This window comes from Anabrus simplex, chromosome 6 (genome assembly GCF_040414725.1).
Source record: "Anabrus simplex isolate iqAnaSimp1 chromosome 6, ASM4041472v1, whole genome shotgun sequence".
Classification (NCBI taxonomy): Eukaryota; Metazoa; Arthropoda; class Insecta; order Orthoptera; family Tettigoniidae; genus Anabrus; species Anabrus simplex.
In genome coordinates this window covers 336,754,303-336,775,718 of record NC_090270.1, presented here as the reverse complement: position 1 = coordinate 336,775,718, position 21,416 = coordinate 336,754,303, and the positions used below count along the sequence as shown (strand labels likewise).

Sequence of the window (21,416 nt, the reverse complement as noted above, 5' to 3'; positions counted from 1 at the left end):
GCCAGAGAAGATTCCAAAAAAGTTCCTTGCTGATACAGACATACTAATTTGAAGTGCTCTTAAGGAAATTCTTCAAATACCTGCAGACATTCGTAATGGAATGGTCTACACTGAGAAAAAATATAAGGGGTTGGGACTCTTCTGCGCCACTTGGGAAGCTCATCTTTAGCACATTAACAACTGTAAGGTACTATTAAGCTCAGGTGACAAATACATCCGTGCTACAAGAAATCTGAAAGAAGTAACTCTCTCACTACGATCCCTCAATGTCCCTCCATCTGACAATTTGCTACATCCACGCCTAGAAATAACAGATGCCAGGAAAGTGAGAAGAGTACTGAGAGAAAGGTCATTCAGTGGGTGGCGTAACTTGCAGCAGAAAGGAAGAGGTGTATGTTTGTACAATGAATACACTCCTGCCAACTCCTGGATTTGAGACCATCAAGGCTTATCATGTAGTGAATAGCGTGAAGCAATTAAGATGACAGCAAACATTTCAGCAGTTAGATTGGTACCAGGAAGATCTCAGAACGATTCCCTTTGTAGGCGCTGCCTCAAGGAGATTGAAACTCTTGCGCATGTTCTGGGATCTTGTCCTCATGGTGTACATTTAAGGAATATGCGTCATCATAACATTCGCTCGTTAATTGCGGCAACGCTAAAAGACCATGGTTTCCAGGTATTTGAAGAGGTTCATGGCTTAGCGGACAACGGAAGCCACAGAAGGATTGACAAGAATAAGAAGAGAGGTTACATCATCGACCCCACAATTCGCTTTGAAAGCCATAAGTCGCAGACCTCAGATGTTAACCTAGAGAAAAGGAATATTTACTTACCAACAATTCCTTACTACAGGGAGAAATACCAGATAGAGGAAATCGACATAGTAGGTCTGATGATTGGAGCAAGGAGAACGATTCCCGCTTTTGCCGCTAATTTCTAGAAAAAAGATGTCTCTGCCAGTTGCAGCGTTACGGGAGATTGCCATCGTAGCCTTAAGGGGCTCACTGATAATTCTAAGAAATCAGTTACAGTTAGGTTACCTTCAACATTTCTCAAGTACAGTATATCTATTTATCTTCTAAAAATAAATGTAAAAGTATACTTTGTCGCAAGGCAGCCTTTGCATGAGAGGAAGTATTTCATAAAATAAAATCTTTTAAAAAATGTACCTGAGGAGTTCATATTTTAAATTTTATTGAATATAGTGTACACTAAATAGGAGGAAAGTTGTAGCCAGACTGTTATATGACATGGAATATAATTAATTAAATATAAGTTGTATGAATTGTTAGTCAGAAATACTGAATATAGCTAAGTGTCTATACTCTTTTACTCACAAAGGTAGGCTATTTGAAAGAAACTCCAAGACAAATCAGTCCATATTAGTATGACACAAGTTCTCATAGAATGGTCTGTATTTTTCATCCAAATATGGTATCATTGGTAAAAAGTCTTCTTTGCTAAGTACTCTTTGCCCTTCAATTCCATTGAATATTACATTTCTCATGTCAGAATGAAACCTTCACTCCCTTTTTAGAATAAAACATTTTTCCAAGTTTCCAATTTGCTGAAGGTATATTTCACTTTTATGACTCCAGGATTCCTTGCTGAGAAGCGTAACTTTGTTACCTTTGAGATCTGCAAATGTTTCATTGTTATCAAGGAATTGGCAGCAGACTGAATATTGAACACGTTTTGTTCAGTTAAGTCGACGACTTCAAATTTGTTGGCTTATGTAGCACATCTTATAATATCATGTAGGTCTTCAGGTACAAATGCCTTGCACAGCCTCTTCTTCTTACTCAGAGCGAAGTCCTTATTGCACAGCAAGTAGCTATGGCTGAAAACTAAGAACTGTTGTTCACTGATGTCAAAGACTCAAAGTGGCACAAGATAAACAAAAAGGAAGATAATTATCCTGCTTTTATTCTACGCTGCGCAATTGTCACTGCATGATATCAAGTGTGTTTGTAAGTCAGTACTATGTAGTACGTGAAGAAGACAGGACACTAACTCCTTTCCTCCCCGGCCTGCAGTAAGTTCATGTCAGTGCACTATAGGCTTTGTTAAAATCACACACATGGACAAAAAAATTATAAGACTATAACTGTCGCTTATAAAACATATCAGAGTGTACAAATTTTGGAACAAGTAAAATCTGCCAAGTTTTACTTGTTACGAATATATGAACTAAATTAACTACAGTGGCACATAGCCATGTCTTGGGTAAATTGGTAATGGCACATTTTTTAAAAATGGCGCACAGCAGGTTTATGGGTTACACTCTTAAGTTATTCTGTCCCCGAAAACATTACGCACTGCATTAATTGAATTGCAAGCGGTATGTGCTGTCGTGACCTACCTGTCCTGTGAGACGATCTCGTAGGTTGGTCACCAGGCCGTTGGATGTTGAAGTATTACCTGACCTGCCGAGCGGAGTGTAGGAAGGTAATTTGTAGGTATGACTCGTCCCGCAACTCCCGAAATAAAAGATGAAATGGTTTCCCTGTCCTTTATTGCTGAGGACACTAAAACTACTATGTACAGTATATTTACAAGTCTGAATGTAATGATCTATAGAGAGAGCGAGCTTGGTCCACGCGCCTACTGTTCTACTACGCGTCTATCTTAATCTTGCCCTACGGCACTTGGGCTATGCCCTAAAAGAATCTCGTTCTGACAAGTACGAACTACTCGCTGGAAGAAGGCCCCGTGCCATCTTGGCCAGGGGTTATATCTCCGCTCCTGAACTCAAAGTTCTATCCCTACCTCCTTGGGTCTTACGGGCATTGCTAAACTGATCATCCAGTCACTAGTGCCCTCAAGTGGCTATTCTCAATAGTTGTCACAGTAAGTGCTGCTACCTAGGCACTACTGTCTTCTGTCTTACTTTTGTCCTCATCTTTCCTTGTTTCCCTAGTGCATCTGTACTGACCCTGAATGGCCTTGCACTGGGCTTTATTTCTTTGTCGGTTTCGGCGGCCGCCTGGCTCGCCGACATACTACCTCTGTTTGTCGATACACAGTAAATAACTTGTTGTGATCAACAAGTCTTTCGTAAGCTAGCGCGTTTCACAAACCGCTCTCCAATACTTAGCTGAAGGCTTCCTTCTGCTTTCCAATTATTAAATCTAACTATAATTATTATACTTATTATACAGTTACTCAAGTACTACAAGGTGTCTCATGTCGATGACTATCATTATTCTAACACTAATTAATCTCCTCTGACACCTTGAGCTCTAGACTCGGCTGCGAATCCCGGCTGCCTTCCACCTGGCAGTCCGCCGGTTCGAGTCCGTGGGAGGTCGGTACACGACAGTGCTGTAGCCCCGTCTTGCTGGAAATATCTGAGAGACCTTTCCTGTTCTGTCAGTTCAGGAAAATCTTGTTCAGTATTAATTCTGTTTCAGTCATGTTGTTGTAAAAAAAATGGTCCTATAATTCTTTTAGTTCCTATAGGTCATGTTTAATGAATTATTCTTCTTTGGTTATGACTTACCTAATACTGGTTATTTTGCAGGTTTAATCTCCATGCAAATAAAATCATACCTCAACACAGAATATGATAATTCAGGATTCATTTCACCACTGTTTACAGACTAAATAAACTAATTGCAAAATGTTTTCTTGCAGCTGGATTTCATGGGCTTAAATTTTGCCCTTCTGTGACTTTGTAAGGCTTAAATTTCAGTTTTCTTGCTTCCACCGGGCAAGAAGCACGTACCCCAGGCTTACTGGGGCGAAACGCTGGCAACCAGGAATGAGTTAACTGGAAAATTTATAATGTCTAATAACGGACCAACTAAATTGGTATTATAAATTTACTCATTCGGGACAAATATTTGAGGTTCCCTGTGGGAATCGGCATCTATGAAGGTTAGGGCAAAAGTCATGGCAACTATTTTTTTTCTTGAAGATACCAGTCCGGTTGGTAAATGTGACTTATACAGACGAAAGGACAAGGTGTTAACTACATGTGTGGACAATGAATAACACTGAAATATCATAACACACTAATATATTACAGTAGTATACAAGGCAATGTGGCCTTCCTGGTGCAAAAGAATGACAACACAGTACACATAAATTTGACACGACAAACCTGGGCCTAAAGACCCTCAAAGTAGTCCCCTGCTACTGACACCACACGCTGCTAACGATGTGGGAGGCGCTGAATACAATCTGCCTCAGCATTTGCCGCATCATGTGTGAATCGGGTCACCTGTTCGCGCACAGCATTAGCAATGTCCTCTCGTGTTGCAAACCGCCTACCATGTGGTGGTTCCTTAATCTTTCAAATGAGATCAAAGTCACAGGGCGAAATGTCGGGAGAGTACAGTGGGTGCTCCAATTCTTCCCATCCCCAACGTCGCAGTAGCTGCCCTACACACTCTCCTTTATGTGGTTGCATTGTCGTGCAGGATTATTGATCTGTCCACAAGATCTGGACATTTCTCCCGAACACCACATCGTACCTGTCATACCAGGAAGTGTCTGTAGTACTGTGCGGTCACTGTTCGGCCATGTGGAACAAAGTGGTAAACAATGACACCCCTGACGTCATACGCGACGATCACCATCAATTTGACTGGGGAAGGATTCTGACGGACCTTCTGCCTCCTTGGTGATCCAGCATGTCGCCACTCCGCGGACTGACGTTTCAGTTCTGGTTCGTATGCCCTGGCCCAAAATTCATCGATGACGATTATTCGTGACAAGAATTGATCGCCGCCCTGTTGCCACCATGCAAGGTGGTCGGAGCATATTGCATAGCGCACCCACCTTTGAAATTCCGTCAGTGCATGCGGTACCCACCGTGATGCGATTTTGCGCAGTTGCAGCTCATTATGCAATATCCTGTGGACAGTGCGTTTCTCGATGCCACTTACCCTCTCTAACTCCAGTAGCGTTCATCGTCTGTCTTCATCCAGGAGCTGCTCGATGACGGCACGTGCCGCGTCGGTCTGCACACTGACAGGTCATCCCGAACGTTGCTCATCACTGGTTGACACACGTCCTTGCTGAAACTTTCCTACCCATCGTGCTACTGTACGGTATGGTAGGTCATTATTCCCAAGGGCTTCCACTAATTCACTGTGACATTCCATCGCATTTCTCCCTCGGAGAATGGCTATCTTGATGTAAGCGCGCTGCTCAACACGGGTTACTTCCATCTCGCACGACACTCGCCTACTGATTTCACAGCCCTTGCTGCACTACTACCAGCTATCATGGAGCCATCTGTTGTTCTGCATACACACTATGCCTGCAGAACTTCCACACGACACATATACGTTTGTGATCTGTTCACATATATACAAGAAAAAAATAATAGTTGCCATGACTTTTGCCCCAATCCTCGTAGATCATCTGATGGCCAGGCAGGCATCAATTTTTGGTAATGAGGCAAAGTCTCTCATAGTGCATTGGCACTGTTGGTGGCTCCAGGTAGTCTACGCAGTAGCCTCCACGGTATCCACTAGCCATGCGTCTTGGAAGGTGTGCTATTTACCAACTGTTGAGCCCAACTTAGCACACTGGGGTGAAACGCTGGCCCCAGGAATGAGTTAGCTTGAAAATGTATTATGTCCAATAACAGACCATCTATATTGGTATTAATGAGGGATGCACCGAAGAAACTCGTCAAGTCGCACAATATGTTGGTTGAAAAGCGACAAAGGAGAAGTCAAAGACTTAAAAACATCTGGAAGCAGTGCAAGGAAAAGGTAGTAAGTTTCAGAGATAGAAGATGTGGTGGATTGTGTAAACGTGCTCCATAGATGAACTTAACGAATGAAATAAATAATAATCTAGTCTGCAAATTAAAAAGCTCAGTATAACACTAAACTCAGTGTAATATGCTGCAAACACAGTGTCACGGCGATCTATATAATAATACTACTATGAGAATATGCTGTTACCATTGTTTCAAGTCACAAATAAGTCAAACTGAAAAATAAAAAAGTGAGCGACTGTTTTGTGGCAGTTCCAATCTACTCGTACCCAGTTTGCTGCAATACTGTTGCATAGTAACGCACGTAAGCGGTGAAAAATAAATGTGAGTGTATAACATTCCCATTCGTTCCTATTCTAATTTTTATATTTTTTTTCAAATGTACCTTCATGCATGTATTCATTGACTGCAGCTTTTCCTTACCCATTTCTCTTACTTACTGTGAATGATTTAAGAAATAAATAATTTTTAGATATAGGCCCTAATTCTTATTAGGTGCATACCGTGGAGGCCACTGCGTAGGCTACTTGGAGCCAAGCTTCCAATGAGACTGTTTATAAAGAAATAGAACCTATGACTAGCACAATGAAAAAGAAACAAATATCATTCTTAGGCCATCTAATATGGTCACCAGAAAATAGAATCAGTAGAAAAATAATAGAAAAATTATGGAAGAGTAAGAGTAAGAATGATATTAGATGGATCACAGAACTTAAAGAAGACATGAGAGAGTTGCATATTACAATAGAAGATTTAAAATACAAAACAAATGCACTCAACTTATTGAAAGATAAACACACTAGACTACAGACAAAAATCAACAAGTAGGGAATAGGAAGAGTGATCCCAGAAGCAGAAAGAAAATTACATTCAGAAAGGATGACACAGTATTGGGCTGACAAAAAGAAGAAAAACCTCCATGAACCTGACTAAGTAGTCCTATGTTGGCTAAAAAAATAAAATAAATAAATAAATACATCAGAATTAGGTTAAAAAAAGTAAACTTTGTTACCTTGAAATGTGAAATGTCGTATGGCTTTTAGTGCCGGGATATCCCAGAACGGGTTCGACTCGCCAGGTGCAGGTCTTTCTATTTGACACCCGTAGGTGACCTGCGCGTCGTGATGAGGATGAAATGATGATGAAGACAACACATACACCCAGCCCCCGTGCCATTGGAATTAACCAATTAAGGTTAAAATCCCCGGCCCGGCCGGGAATCGAACCCGGTGCCCTCTGAACCGAAGGCCAGTACGCTGACCGTTCAGCCAACGAGTCGGACTTTGTTACCTTAAGTGCATATCATAATTCTGATTCAAGCAATAGCAAGCATATCAAATATTACCTCCTCCTCCTCCTCCTCCTCCTCCTCCTCCTCCTCCTCCTCCTCCTCCTCCTCCTCCTCCTCCTCCTCCTCCTCCTCCTCCTCCTCCTCCTCCTCCTCCTCCTCCTCCTCCTCCTCCTCCTCCTCCTCCTCCTCCTCCTCCTCCTCCTCCTCCTCCTCCTCCTCCTCCTCCTCCTCCTCCTCCTCCTCCTCCTCCTCCTCCTCCTCCTCCTCCTCCTCCTCCTCCTCCTCCTCCTCCTCCTCCTCCTCCTCCTCCTCCTCCTCCTCCTCCTCCTCCTCCTCCTCCTCCTCCTCCTCCTCCTCCTCCTCCTCCTCCTCCTCCTCCTCCTCCTCCTCCTCCTCCTCCTCCTCCTCCTCCTCCTCCTCCTCCTCCTCCTCCTCCTCCTCCTCCTCCTCCTCCTCCTCCTCCTCCTCCTCCTCCTCCTCCTCCTCCTCCTCCTCCTCCTCCTCCTCCTCCTCCTCCTCCTCCTCCTCCTCCTCCTCCTCCTCCTCCTCCTCCTCCTCCTCCTCCTCCTCCTCCTCCTCCTCCTCCTCCTCCTCCTCCTCCTCCTCCTCCTCCTCCTCCTCCTCCTCCTCCTCCTCCTCCTCCTCCTCCTCCTCCTCCTCCTCCTCCTCCTCCTCCTCCTCCTCCTCCTCCTCCTCCTCCTCCTCCTCCTCCTCCTCCTCCTCCTCCTCCTCCTCATCACTGTCAGAGTTTACATTTACCATTATTCTCTTCATAGCTTCATTCCAATCAATCAATCAATCAATCAATCAATCAATCAATCAATCTATGATCTGTATTGGGGCTGTTGACCAGGTGCAGATTCCTTATAAATTGTTTAACTAGCCTTTACTTAAATATTTTCAAAGAATTTGGAAATTTATCAAACATTTGCTCCTAATAAATTATTCCAGTCCCTTTCTTTTCGTCCTATAAATGAATATTTGCTCCAATTTTTCCTCTTGAAATCCAACTTTATCATCATACTTTGCTCAAGCTTATTTGTCTGCTAATGTCATTCCACGACCTCTCTTCACTGACATTTCGGAACATCGGAACATTACATGTAACTAATCTCATGTTTAGACCCGTATTGAAATTTGCTATAATATGCTTCGGCGACTGTTATCCTTCATGGTTCTACTCCAGGATAACAATCGCCGTAATGTAACAAATACCACAAAGTTTTGCAGTAGCAGTCAAAGGGACGCATCATCATCAACTATTGTGAAATAAGAAATCACATCAACACCTCAAGATTTCTGGATTGACATCCCTTTTGACTAAGCCTTCATATTAATGGACTACTGCCAACGTAAAATCTGGTCATCAAAACAAGACTAGTTCGAAACTACATAATTTAGCATTTTACCGTCCATAACTAATAAATTACAGTAGTATGCCTCAAAATTAATACCTGATGCAGAATTCCAACATATCCAAGATTTTAATCCTCAGACACCAATAAGTTTTAACAAATATTACGACTCAGATTCTAACACAAGCAGTCAAACAATTGTTTTTAATAAACTGAACTTAAATTTTAGCCAAATTTTCATCATTATGAAGATATTACTGTGTTTTGGACGTCAGTGTCTTTAGAATTAACAAATATCCCAATTTTAGTATTATCTTTAATATTATTAAACTGTCAATGTGTTCACAAATTCCTATGCATATGTATTTTACTACTTAATTTTAGAATTATAATTAAGCACAAATTTGTCAAATCAAATTAACTATGACACATCTTAACCTTGAGATGATTACAAAAGCTGAGGATGCTTGAAACCAAGCGAACCATCTCCCTATAAAATACAGTTGTAGCAAGTGAATTTCTAAAAACATAAAATTAATTGTATTGAAAAGGTGGAATAAAAAATATAAAATACAAAATTGTAAGCATATTACATCAGAACATACCATTTATTACATGTTATAAATCTGATTTTCTTGGTCCGTATTGAGCTGTCATATAATATTTATTCAAAACAATGTTTGAAGGTGTCCACCTTTTCAGTAAAATAAAATTGATGCCTGCCTGACCATCAGATGATATAGATGAGTTATCTGGAAAATTTATAATGTCCAATAATGGACCAACTATATTGGTATTATAAATTTACTTTTTCGGGAAAAATATTTCAGGTTCGCTATGTGAGTCAACATGTATAGCATCCCTCATTCCTGCAATTTTCTTCCTAATGTTGTTCTTTCCTGTATATCTCCCTCATTACAGGATCAAATAATGCTTCACTTATTCTAATTCTCTGAGTTCTGTTTTCTGGAAATTTAGGCACCCGTTCAACCACTCTTCTGCCTATTCAAATAGCCCTCATTTTCTTCAGTAATCTGCAATGATCTACCCTATCAAAAGCCTTGGATAGGTTAATAGCAATACAGTCCATTTGACCTCCTGAATGTAAAATATCTGCTATATCTTGCTGGAATCCTACAAGTTGAGCCTCACTTGAATAACCTTTCCTAAACTCGAACTGTGTTCTATAAAACCAGTTAGTAATTATGTTTATGTCTGTAATCACAAAGAATTATTTCCTAGAGCTTACAAACAACTAAAGCCAAGTTCACTGGCCTGTAATTATCTGCTTTATGTTTACCCCTTGTACACTAGGGCTACTATTGCAACTTGCCATTCATTTCGTATCATTCCTTCATGCAAACAGTCATCAAACAAATTTCTCAAATATGGCGCTGTATCCAAACCCATTGCCTTTAATTTATTAATAGGAAAGGCACCTGAAAGAGCATATACAATATACTGCTAGATTACATAAAAATTTTCATTAATCTTTACCAATTTGCATGATGCTTTTGGTCCTTTTTAAACACAACACAATATGGTATTTTTTGCAGCACTTTCCACAGAGTGAACATATGCAATTCTCCTTTGGCAGATGGAATTTCTTATTGCTACATAACTTGTGGCGGTAGCCATGAATGGCTAGTCTTGTGATGGTGTGTCTTTGTTCTTCATTAGCGTTTGTCCATGATCTGTCTTGCATTGCATCGGTACTGTAAAATTACATGATATAGGCCTAGATGTTGATTCCCGTAGGGAATCTGAAATATTTGCCTGAATGAGTAAATTTATAATACCAATATAAATGGTCCGTTATTGGATACAAATTTTCCAGCTAACTCATTCCTGGTTGCCAGCGTTTCACCCTCGTGTGCCTTTCAGTTCTTTCGAGGTTCTTGTACATTAGATTTTCCCATATTAGTTCTATGCCATATGTTGTAGTGATGGGACATTCGATTCATTTTACTGAATCGATTCATTTGATTCCGTTCACGTTACTGAATCGATACAGTGATCAGATTCACGGCTCAGTGCTCGCAGCTGCCATCTGGTCTTCATACTATGAACTCCTTTCTTAGAAAAAACGCTAGTTACTCTAATACATCGAAGGTTTCCGGTGACGCAGGGTGGGAAAGGTTAGGATTAGGAAGGTAGCAGCCATGACCTGAATTAAGGTACAGTCCCAGCATTTCCTGGTGTGAAAATGGGGAAACTACGGAAAAACCATCTTAACGGCTGCCGACGGTGGGATTCGAACCCACCATCCCTCGAATGCAAGCGCATAGCCACGCGATATTAACCGCACGACAACTCGCTCAGTCATTTTTTAAAAAAAAGTATTTTTCTATCAGCTGAGGATTTTTTTTTAATAGTCATATTTTGTATAGGCTACCTGAGATGTACAGTAGCCCGCTGGTTTTCTGATTCAACATACTGATATTGCGTCTGTCCACATATGATTGAAGTCTTGTGCAACGATGTGACATATGAACTGAGAGAATACTGAGCCGTTCTTCCCAATATAAAACAGGTACTTTTGAGTGGTCATGAGCATGACTCGTAGTCATAGGGCAGGCTAGAGTCGAGTTTTTGTCAAATGTCAACTAAGTTATAATACTAAGATTCATTAAACTAATAAATAGTATAACCTAATAGCCTACCTACTTACTAGCTACTTCAGAATTATGTTGCGACTACCTTTTTAACACTGCAAATAAATCCATCTATTATTTAAACCTCCCTGTAAGAAGAGGACAGTGAATGCAAGTGGGTATTATTTTCAAATGAGCTGAGCTCGAGAGTCCATTATAGCATACGATTCTTTCAGTGTAGCACTTACTTACTTACTGGTCGGCGCTACAGTCCTTGTAGGTCCTTGGCCTCCTTTATCACCTGCCTCCATTCATCTCGGTCCTCAGCTTTTCTTCTCCAACGTTTAACTCCTAACTTTTTCACTCCATACTTATCCATTTCATTCCTTAATTCTTTCAACTTGCCAGGTCTCTTCAATGTCTTAACATTCCACGTTGCTAATATAATATCCTTTTTCCTTCTCTTTAGCCGTTTTTCTCGCCGGTTCGTCACCAAGTTTTCCAGTCCTGCATTATTCATTCTTAAGGTATCCGTAACAGTTGGTTTTTTACGAGGTAGGGGAGTTAACCCTACGCTCAACCCCCAACCTGGAGGACCAGGGTATCACTCTTAGTCTGGATCATCATCTTAGACCTGTCCGGCTTGGGTGGCCCTACCAGGAGCAGATGCTCCCGCCAGTATAGCTCTAAGGATCATTTGACCACGCAAGCCTCCAATAAACACCCGGCAAAATATATTTTGCCTTCGTCAAGGTGGTGATACCTTCGGGAGGTTTCAGTGTAGCATGGCTCACTGTATGTCTCGCTGCAGTGAGCCGATAAGGAGCCGTGTGTATCTTGTGTCTCACTGAGCCGCGCTCGTTCACGATTCTTTCGATGTGCCATGGCTCACTGTATGTCTCGCTGCAGCGGAAGCTCGGCTCTCCGCGTGTTCAGTGAGTCGATAAGGAGCCGTGTGTATCATGTGTCTCACTGAGCCGCGCTCGTTCACGATTCTTTCGATGTGCCATGATTCACTGTCTCGCTGCAGCGGAAGCTCGGCTCTCCGCGTGTGCAGTGAGCCGATAAGGAGCCGTGTGTATCATGTGTCTCACTGAGCCGCGCTCGTTCACGATTCTTTCGATGTGCCATGATTCACTGTCTCGCTGCAGCGGAAGCTCGGCTCCCCGTCAACGTCCAGTGAGTGTGCCACTCAGCACTGTCCGTTGGGAGTAAGCTGAATCAGGTGCCGTGAGCTCGCCGTTCCTGTGAATCGATTCACTCGGACACTTGAATGAATCGATACACTGCTTCGAATCATACATTCAGTAGCCAACACTAATATGTTGTTATTGTGGCGTCGAAAAGCATCATAGCTGTATTCAGCGATAAGTGGTGAAGGTTCCTGAGTCCACATACGTTTTTAATAGCCGTTGTTGTCCTTTCTTCTACATGGTAGCTGAATGATCAATCCATTGTCTGCAGGGTGATGCCTAGGTATTTAAATTTATTAACCACTTCCATCTCTTCGTTGTTAAATAATAGCATGTCCTTTAGTGATGCTGTTCCCCCTTTCCTGAATGTCATCTGTTCTGATTTCTTCATGTTTATCTCGAAACCATTCTCCAGTGCCCATTTTGCCAGGGCTTTTATCCCCCAGAATTCTTATCAATCCCAGCAGCTTTTCTGGTTTTCAATTTTTGTATTTTTTTGTAACTGTCTTTATCATCATACGTGAATTTCAGTAATTTGCCAATATTAATTGCCTCCTCTATCTGGATTTTACCTTTATATCTGACAATCTTTACATATTGCTGACTGAATACTTCTGCCTCCTGCAAGTCCTCACATATACACTCCCCTTGTTCATTAATGATCCCTGGAATATCTTTCCTGGAACCTGTTTCTGCCTTCATGTATCTATACATATCCTGCCATTGCTCCCTAAAATTTGTATGGCTGCCAATTATGTTTGCCGTCACTGCAGATCAACTTGTAGGATTCCAGCAAGATTCAGGAGGTCAAAGGACAAGCAGACGATCTCAAACCACAAAAGGAAATCATACTATTGGGTCTTCTCTCCAAATCAGGAACATCTAAAACAGTCAAATATTCCTGGGCTAGGTTTGGTGAAGCCTCCCACTGTAGCCTTAGCTACTAACTCCACTATTACCGTTTATTAGGGCACCTATTTTTTTAGTTTTTTATTTTTCTTATTTTATGAAATACTTCATGAAGGGGCTGCCATGCGACAAATTATACTCTTACATTTATTATTAGAAGAGAAATAGATATACGTGGGAAATTTTGAAGGTAATCTAATTGTAACAATGATTTCTTAGAATTATCAGTGAACCCCTTAAGGCTATGATGGCAGTCTCCCATAACGTTGTAACTGGCAGAGACATCTGTTTCCAGAAATTAGCGGCAAAAATGGGAATTGTACCTCTAGCTCCAATCATCAGACCCACTATATCGATTTCCTCTAGCTGGTATTTCTCCCTGTAGTAAGGAATTGTTGGTAAGTAAATATTCCTCTTATAGACACGATACTGTATAGGCTTTTGGGCTTATCCTGTGTCAAGAAAATAAGGTGAAATTCTTTACGCTTTGCAGAGAAATGTGCTCTGTGTCATCAGAAGAAAATCTCGACTGTCCACGAGAAAGGCTTCTTAAATAATGACTCTTTAAATTTAGACATTATAATGGAAGTGGAAATGGTATGTTCATACGCCACCAGATGGCTCCCAGGATGTGGCACAGCGCTAGCGTTCGAAGCGGAAGCTGACCGAACCATCAGAATCAGTCTAAGAGGTTCACATAACATATGTACGTAACATTGACAGGTGTATGACATTGACACAAGCCTGGAATGAAACATCTGGTGATGAGGAACGTACGAATTTGGAAAACACTGAGACGAAATAACAATAGTGAAGAGACAGGGAAGGGAACTACCTACATAAATTCTTAATGGCTGGCAACCAGGTATTACTTAATTGATAGCCAGTGTCCCTGTTGAAATTGTTAGGATTTCTACGTATTTCCACAGCTTCCCGTATAATCCTGGACCTGTAGTGTCTAGTGTGGGTAAGAGCTCGAACATCTTGGAACATGACATCATGACCCGACGATAGAGCGTGCTCAGCTATTGCCGATTTGTCTGGTTGGTTGAGACAAATATTACGTTCATGTTTCTTGATACGGGTACCAATGGACCGGCATGTTTGGCCGATGTATACCTTACCGCAAGTACAGGGAATTTCATATACCCCAGTATGTAAAAGTGGGGACAATTTGTCCTTGGTTTTACTCAGACTGTGAGCAATTTTAGTGGCAGTGTCAAACACGGTTTTTATATTGTGTTTGCGGAGGACCTTAGCAATTCGATCTGTGGTGTTGTGAATGTAAGGCAAGTAGGCAGTTCCCTTCACTTCTTCCTTCTGTGAGCTTTGCTTGGCTGTTTCTCTGGGATGCAGGGCTCTATGAATCTGAAAAATTAACTAACCTCATTTTGTTCTGTATTGAAGATACAATAAGTAAAATTCTTTCAAGAATAAAATTACGTTGTCCACCTATTCAATAAAATTATATTGAATTTATATTTATATTATCACTAATGTCACTGAATTTATTAGAACAAACTCTGTCACAACAAATGCTTTCTGTATAGGTGACGCCATGTTGAGAACGAACGCCATCAGCAACAGCAGGAAATACATTCATTTGCAGAACTTTTAAAAGACTTTGAGATTTCCCTGTTAATTGCTGTTTGTTGTATTGCTTTATCTTGAAAAATGAATATATGCTGAATATTTGAAAGTGTTATCTTTTTTATGAATAACTCTGTATAATCTTTAATTGTGTCTCATTGGAAGACTAAGTAACTTGTCAATCACTACATACTAATTATAACAGCCTCAATTAAATTATCACCCTGAGAATGTGCCATAAACCTCAATGCTTGGCCCTTTAAAACACCAATCATGTTGCAAATTTTGGGTTTCTTTTTTGAGGTGCTTCATGTTTTCTTTTTCTTTTCTTTTTTTTACTCCAAAATTAAAAGAGTACCTTGACTTGCATGCTTTAGTATTCTGTTGATATTGAATTTAATTAATGTTTTATGTCATTTCTGTGCAGGACCAACATTTGTATTACAACAGTACCAGCATTTCCAATGACAAGAAGCTTTGTGAAATGTATTGGGTATCTATGGAAAACAATTCAAATGCCCAAGTCAGTAAACTATTGTCACAGTCACATCGACGAGCAGCTGTGAGTATTTATCACAAATAGTTATGGAATATATATATATATATATATATATATATATATATATATATAGAGAGAGAGAGAGAGAGAGAGTGAGTGAGTGTGTGGGGCGCCTACATCTAATTAGATATACTGTATTTTAAACAAAGACTACTGGTACTTATTTTAAGGAAGTCACTAGTTATCTTATGATTAATGCTTTTAAAAGTTATAATGTAGGTACCTTATGTTGTGTATTTTGATGGCAGATACATTATTATTATAGAAATATAAATAATGATTCAGATAAATAAGAATTACCTTCTGGATGACAATTCCCATACAGTCACTTGTAACTTAAGGTTTTATAAGTAAACACACAAAATCAATCAAATAAAAATTTGCCTTATTAAATCTGCTGTCTGTTTAAGAAGTAAAGAAAACTAATAATAATTTAATTTTAAACAGATTGTAAAATTGAATACAATGATACACAAACTTCATGTGTATCCTGAAATAATTAAACTTTTTTTCTTTATTCTAAAACTGTGTGTTGTAACATTTTAGGAAGTACACAGGAAAGTCGGCAAGTAAATGAATCGCCTCTCTTGAGTGTTTACAGTTTTACAGAGGATTACCGTTTTCAGTTTTTCCGAATGTCAGACTGCAGTTGGACCACTGTAAAGATTTGTAGCATGAGAAATTTTTGTAGTGTGAAGAAATCACTATGCTGGATTTTGTTTTAGGTGTAATCTGTGAAGTATATGTACATGCCCTGTGTGTCCTGGAATGTGCGTGTTAATATATAATGTTTGCTTTTCCCCGTGGCTCATAGTCGCAGACATTATAATCTTTTGCGTTAACGGCATATGCAATGCAACAAACTGCAGGAAAACTTTACATTTTGCAATGACTTTGCTCTGGTTCCTCAGATAGTACACAGGGTCGCGTTTAAGGTTTATGATGCCCTAGGCAGGCTTTGAATGCCCCCATCCCACTCCTTAATGAATGATTATTTGCCAATTCCAGTTTTGGTTCGGGAGCTTAACCCTTCAGTGGAGAGCTGTGAGGAGGCTGAAATAAACAATGAGATGCATACAAGCCCCCAGTCCCTGACTGAAGAGAGTTCCTTGACCCAGGTGGGAATCCAGTTTGGGACCCTTGTGTTCGAAGGTTAGCATGCTTACCACCTGACTACTGAGACGGACCTCTCGATCGTGCAATATATGAAGTGACCACTAACTTGGGTATAGTTTAGTGATGGGTAGTTCACGAACTAACTAGTTCTCGGGAACTACTTCACTCCCACGAACTGTGAAGTGTTTATCTTGATTTATAAATTTCATTTTTCCGTATTGATAGTTACCAATTATCATAAAAGGAAAAGAAAGTTCCACCTGATCAATACTTTTTATTTACATGTAATGCAGATCATCACATGTCTAGGACCGGTTTCGACCTCTTAACAAGGTCATCCTCAGCTACATTAGAATCTTACTTGCATTTTAACCTTATGCCTCATAAAGATCTTTAGGACATACTCTATTACGTAACAATATTATTTAAAATACTTTTTATACTCTTGCTAAAAAATTTTAAAACATTACATCATAACTGAAACTGTAACAAACATAATATAACGCAACATAATATAATGCAAGAACTAAGGCCAACAGCTATTTTAGACTTTCAGTGTGACAAAGTACATTAGTCACACTTCATACATTTTAATGTGAATATGTAAAATTTTATTGAAGTCAACATTCAATTTAGTCTACTAATTACATTATCATACTTTAATATTTTAATGTGAACATGTAATATAACATTTTATCAACATGCAACTTTAGTTAATTAGTAATATTTTACTGGTAGCTCATTGCTATAACATTCACGAATATAAACAAAGCTCCCCTCAAATATGACTATACATTTGTAAAATGGGGCATATTTCAACTGAATAGGCAAATGCCTATGGTAAACATTTACACTTGGTAAGCTTAAAGATGAATTTATTCTGCTACAATTGCATGTGTGTATTAAGATATAAGCTTGTTTTGTCACAGTTTCAGTTATGATGTAATGTTTTAAATTTTTTTAGCAAGAGTATAAAAAATATTTTTAATAATATTGTTAAATAATAGAGTATGTCCTAAAGATCTTTATGAGGCATAAGGTGAGATTCTAATGTAGCTGAGGATGACCTTGTTAAGAGGTCGAAACCAGTCCTAGACATGTGATAATCTGCATTACATGTAAATAAAAAGTATTGATCAGGTGGAACTTTCTTTTCCTTTTATGACAATGTGAAGTGTTTACTCGTCTCTCAAGAACTACTTCACGAACTGTAGGGCTTCACGAGTGTGAAGGGAATGGGAAGAAACTTGTTCGCGGACAAACTACTTCAGCAGTTGCAGAGTGCTCTGGTGGGAAGGGAATGGGAAGAAACTTGTTCGCGGACAAACTACTTCAGCAGTTGCAGAGTGCTCTGGTGGGAAAACTACACATTTTGAAGTAGTTCGTGAAGTAGTTCTTTCTTGGGAGCCAGAGTGTTGAAGTCTGACATTTTGCGCCACCGGCGAGAAAAATTTGACCGACGCTCGGATGTTATAAATTTATGTTTCAGTCAGGGGATGAAATCACCACCAAGAAAAGGGTTCTCTTGCGATAACAGATCCACGTTCAAAACATCTCATTTTCAAGTCGACAGTATTTAACAGAAATTTATCCTACACTTACATTTCTGAGGGTTTGGGGGTAGGGGGAGAGTGTGAACTGACATTACCAGTAATAGTTTTGTTGAAGAAGGAAAGGATTTTTGAGTAGAAATTTGGTAAGGAAGTGGCGATGGCTTTTAAAGCATATAGCGCTCCAGCAGTTGCCTGGAGCTGAGATAGAAAACCATGGAAAACCATTTCAAGAATGGCCCACGGTGGGTATCTGCGGAGTCTGGATTAGGTGAGCTTAATCTGGTTGATTGCTGATGGTGGCGGTGGCGATGGTGGTGATGATAAAGATGAAGATAATCTCCACTCATAAATGTTATCTTAGTTTGCCTATTAATTCAGTTAATGCTACAATATTTAATATGGTACATTTAAAAATGTGTCCTTTCTAATGTTACAGCTGCCATGGAAAGTGAAATTAGCTACTGGTACATAAGTAGGCCTGTATTGGGCTGTATTCACATTGGTGTTTCAGAAAATTGGTATTACTTTATTTGATCCACAGATCATTAAAAAACCAATTTCCCTTTGCTGTTGGTTTGAATTTAAAATTTCTCCCTTCTTTGCACCCCTACACCTTGTGCACCCCTGGATGCCCTGTCTGCCCAGTTATAAAAGCTACACTGTAAATACAGCAAACCAGTCAGTCATGGTTGGTAGTGATTACTCCTGAGAAAGTAAAGGAAAGTTTTTGAAAAATGTAAAAGATTTCCTTCAGTTTGTTTCACTAAACTAAAAAGGCTATAATGTCTAATGGATACCTTGTAACCATTTTCTGTTTTCCACAAAAGTGCTTGACACATAGATGTCATATTCGTTTGATGCAAACACACATACTGTATCATTAATTTGACTATGAACTTAGAACATCTTCAGTTTTTCTTATAGGACCTTGACAGTATTGTATAATGCTTTTATAAGATCAAGACTAAAGTATGCCTCGATTATATGGAACCCGTACGCTGTGAAGTACATAGATCCAATTGAAAAAGTTCAAAGAAAATTTTTCAGATATATATTTTTTTCTATTGGTTTAACATTGCACTAACATATTGAAGGTTTTTGGCAACACAAAGATGGAAAAGGGTTAGGAGTGGGAAGGAAGCGACCGTGGCCATAATTAAGGTACAAGCGAGAAAATGGGAAACCACGAAAACCATCTTCAGGGCTGCTGAATGTGAGATTTGAACCCACCGTCTCCCGAATGAAAGCTCACAGCTTAACGACCCTAACTGTATGGCCAACTCGCTCAGTCAAGTATGTTGATCACGGCAAGTTTAGTTATTATTCCTACTAGGAATCGTTTGCCGTAATACTCAACGCTGTTGATGCCAGAGCACTGTCACATAGAAGAAATATACAGGGCCTGTATTTCCTCGATCAAGTTATACATTGACGATAGTAAAATCAAAGAAAGGATTAACATATACTCTATGTTCCTAATGTAACTCCCAGTAGATTCTGGAGTATATTCTTGATACTGAAAACGAATACAGATTCACGCAAGAACTCTCCTATATACAGAATTATGACTTGTTACAAATTACAATTAAGTGGATCGTCTTAGTATAGAAATTTCAGCATGTCGGAAACCCAGTTTACTACATCCTGTGATGGAGTGTTATACAGACTTTGTAAGATAAATGACCGGGCAAGTTGGCTGTGAGGTTCGATGCGTGCAGCTGTGAGCTTGCATCTGGGAGGTAGTGGGTTCGAACCCCACTGATGGCAGCCCTGAGGATGTTTTTTCATGGTTTCCCATTTTCACATCAAGCAAATGCAGGCGTTGTACCTTAAGTAAGGCCACAGTCGCTTCCTTCCCACTCCTAGGCCTTTCCCATTCCATAGTCACCACAAGATCTTTCTGTGTCTGTTCGACGTAAAGCAAATGGTAAAACAAAATATAAGATAAATGACGTTTGATGTATCTGATTTTATCCAGTACTATTATTATTTCCCCTTTGCTTATCTATTTCTTTTGAAATTAAGTTCTGTTACTAGTTCAAACAATTGACTTTACTGTGTGAGCATTGTAATTAGGGAAAAGTTGTTTTGTTCACAACAATGCTTAAATAAACAAACACTTTTGGTCTGAAAATGTGGAATTATTGTACATTTACTAATCACACAGTTCTTAAGCCAAGTGAACAGATCCATTTTTTAACATTGTGAACCATGTTTGGTCTGATTCTAGAAAATATTTTATTTCATTCTATGACATTCTGCTTGCAGAAATGTGGGAGGAAGCAAAAGAACAAATTGCTGAATTACAAGAGCAGTCGGGGAAGATAGGACTTGGATTTCTTTCGAAAAAATGAAGATCATGACGAATATAGTTGACACTCCTAAGAGAATTAAAGTAGGAGCTCAAAAAATCCATGGTGGTCTAACGAATGCGATGAGGCTATAGAAGCCAGGCAACAACCATGGCTCAAATGGAACCATCATAAAAACGAAACCAACCTACAAGCCTTTATCACACAAAGAAAGAACACCTCCAGCATCATAAGAGGGTCGAGGAGGATTTTGGAAGAAACAACTCCAGAGAGTTATACAAAGGTCTAAAACAGACGACCCAGTTCACACCCCAAACTTTACACTTCCAGAGAACAGACGGATCACTGTGCCTCGATGATGACTGCATCAAGACCCTAGCTGATTATTTCCAAGGACTTTTGAATGCTGAAGAACCTGCGCAGTGCCTCTCAGTTAGAGAACCAGCTAACCCGGACACCAAAGACATCCCTCCTCCAACCTATGAAGAAGTAAGAGAGACCATTCAACTTCTCAAGAACAACAAAGCCCCTGGAGAAGACGGAATAGTAGCAGAAATGGTGAAACAAACTGGTGAGCAAACATTCAGGCACATACACAAAGTAATCTTGGACACATGGACTAAGGAAAGGCTCCCAGATGATTGGACATCAGCCGTTATCCACCCATTCCACAAGAAGGGAAGCAAAACAGATCCCAGCAACTATAGAGGAATATCACTCCTTTCAATATCGTATAAAGTCTTTTCCAAGATTCTGGAATGGCACATAATGAGACAACTGGATAAAGAATTAGAAGAATATCAAGCAGGGTTCAGAACTGCAAGGTCTTGAGCTCAACAGATACAAAATCTGAAGACCATCCTTCAATATAGCAAGAAAAGATGCCGACAGTGGATAGCTATCTTTGTCGACTTTCAGAAGGCATATGACTCCGTGGATAGAATCACACTTTTTAATACCTTAAAAGAACTGGAACTAAACGAAAAAATTAATAGGTTGGTGCAAGCCACCCTGCATAACAGCACTTCCAAAATTAAGTTTATAGGTCAGTTATCAGAGATCTTCACAATCAAAACAGGGGTGAGGCAAGGAGATGGTATCTCATGCATATTATTTAAAATGTCCTGGAAAAGATCATAAAAGAATGGACCAGGTCATTACCTGAGAACACCGGATTAAGGATGGGGTTTAAATCAGACAACTT

At 39.9% G+C, this 21,416-nt stretch overlaps 1 protein-coding gene across 1 annotated transcript in view; it reads left to right on the top strand.

Annotated features, from left to right (window-relative positions):
- The window catches only part of l(1)G0289 (lethal (1) G0289), a 264,667-nt gene that overhangs the window by 182,295 nt on the left and 60,956 nt on the right, over positions 1–21,416 (top strand). Inside the window, exon 3 of the mRNA XM_067148882.2 lies at positions 15,100–15,234. Within this exon, the coding sequence (XP_067004983.2) occupies positions 15,100–15,234 (135 nt within the window). The remainder of the gene's footprint in view (positions 1–15,099; positions 15,235–21,416) is intronic.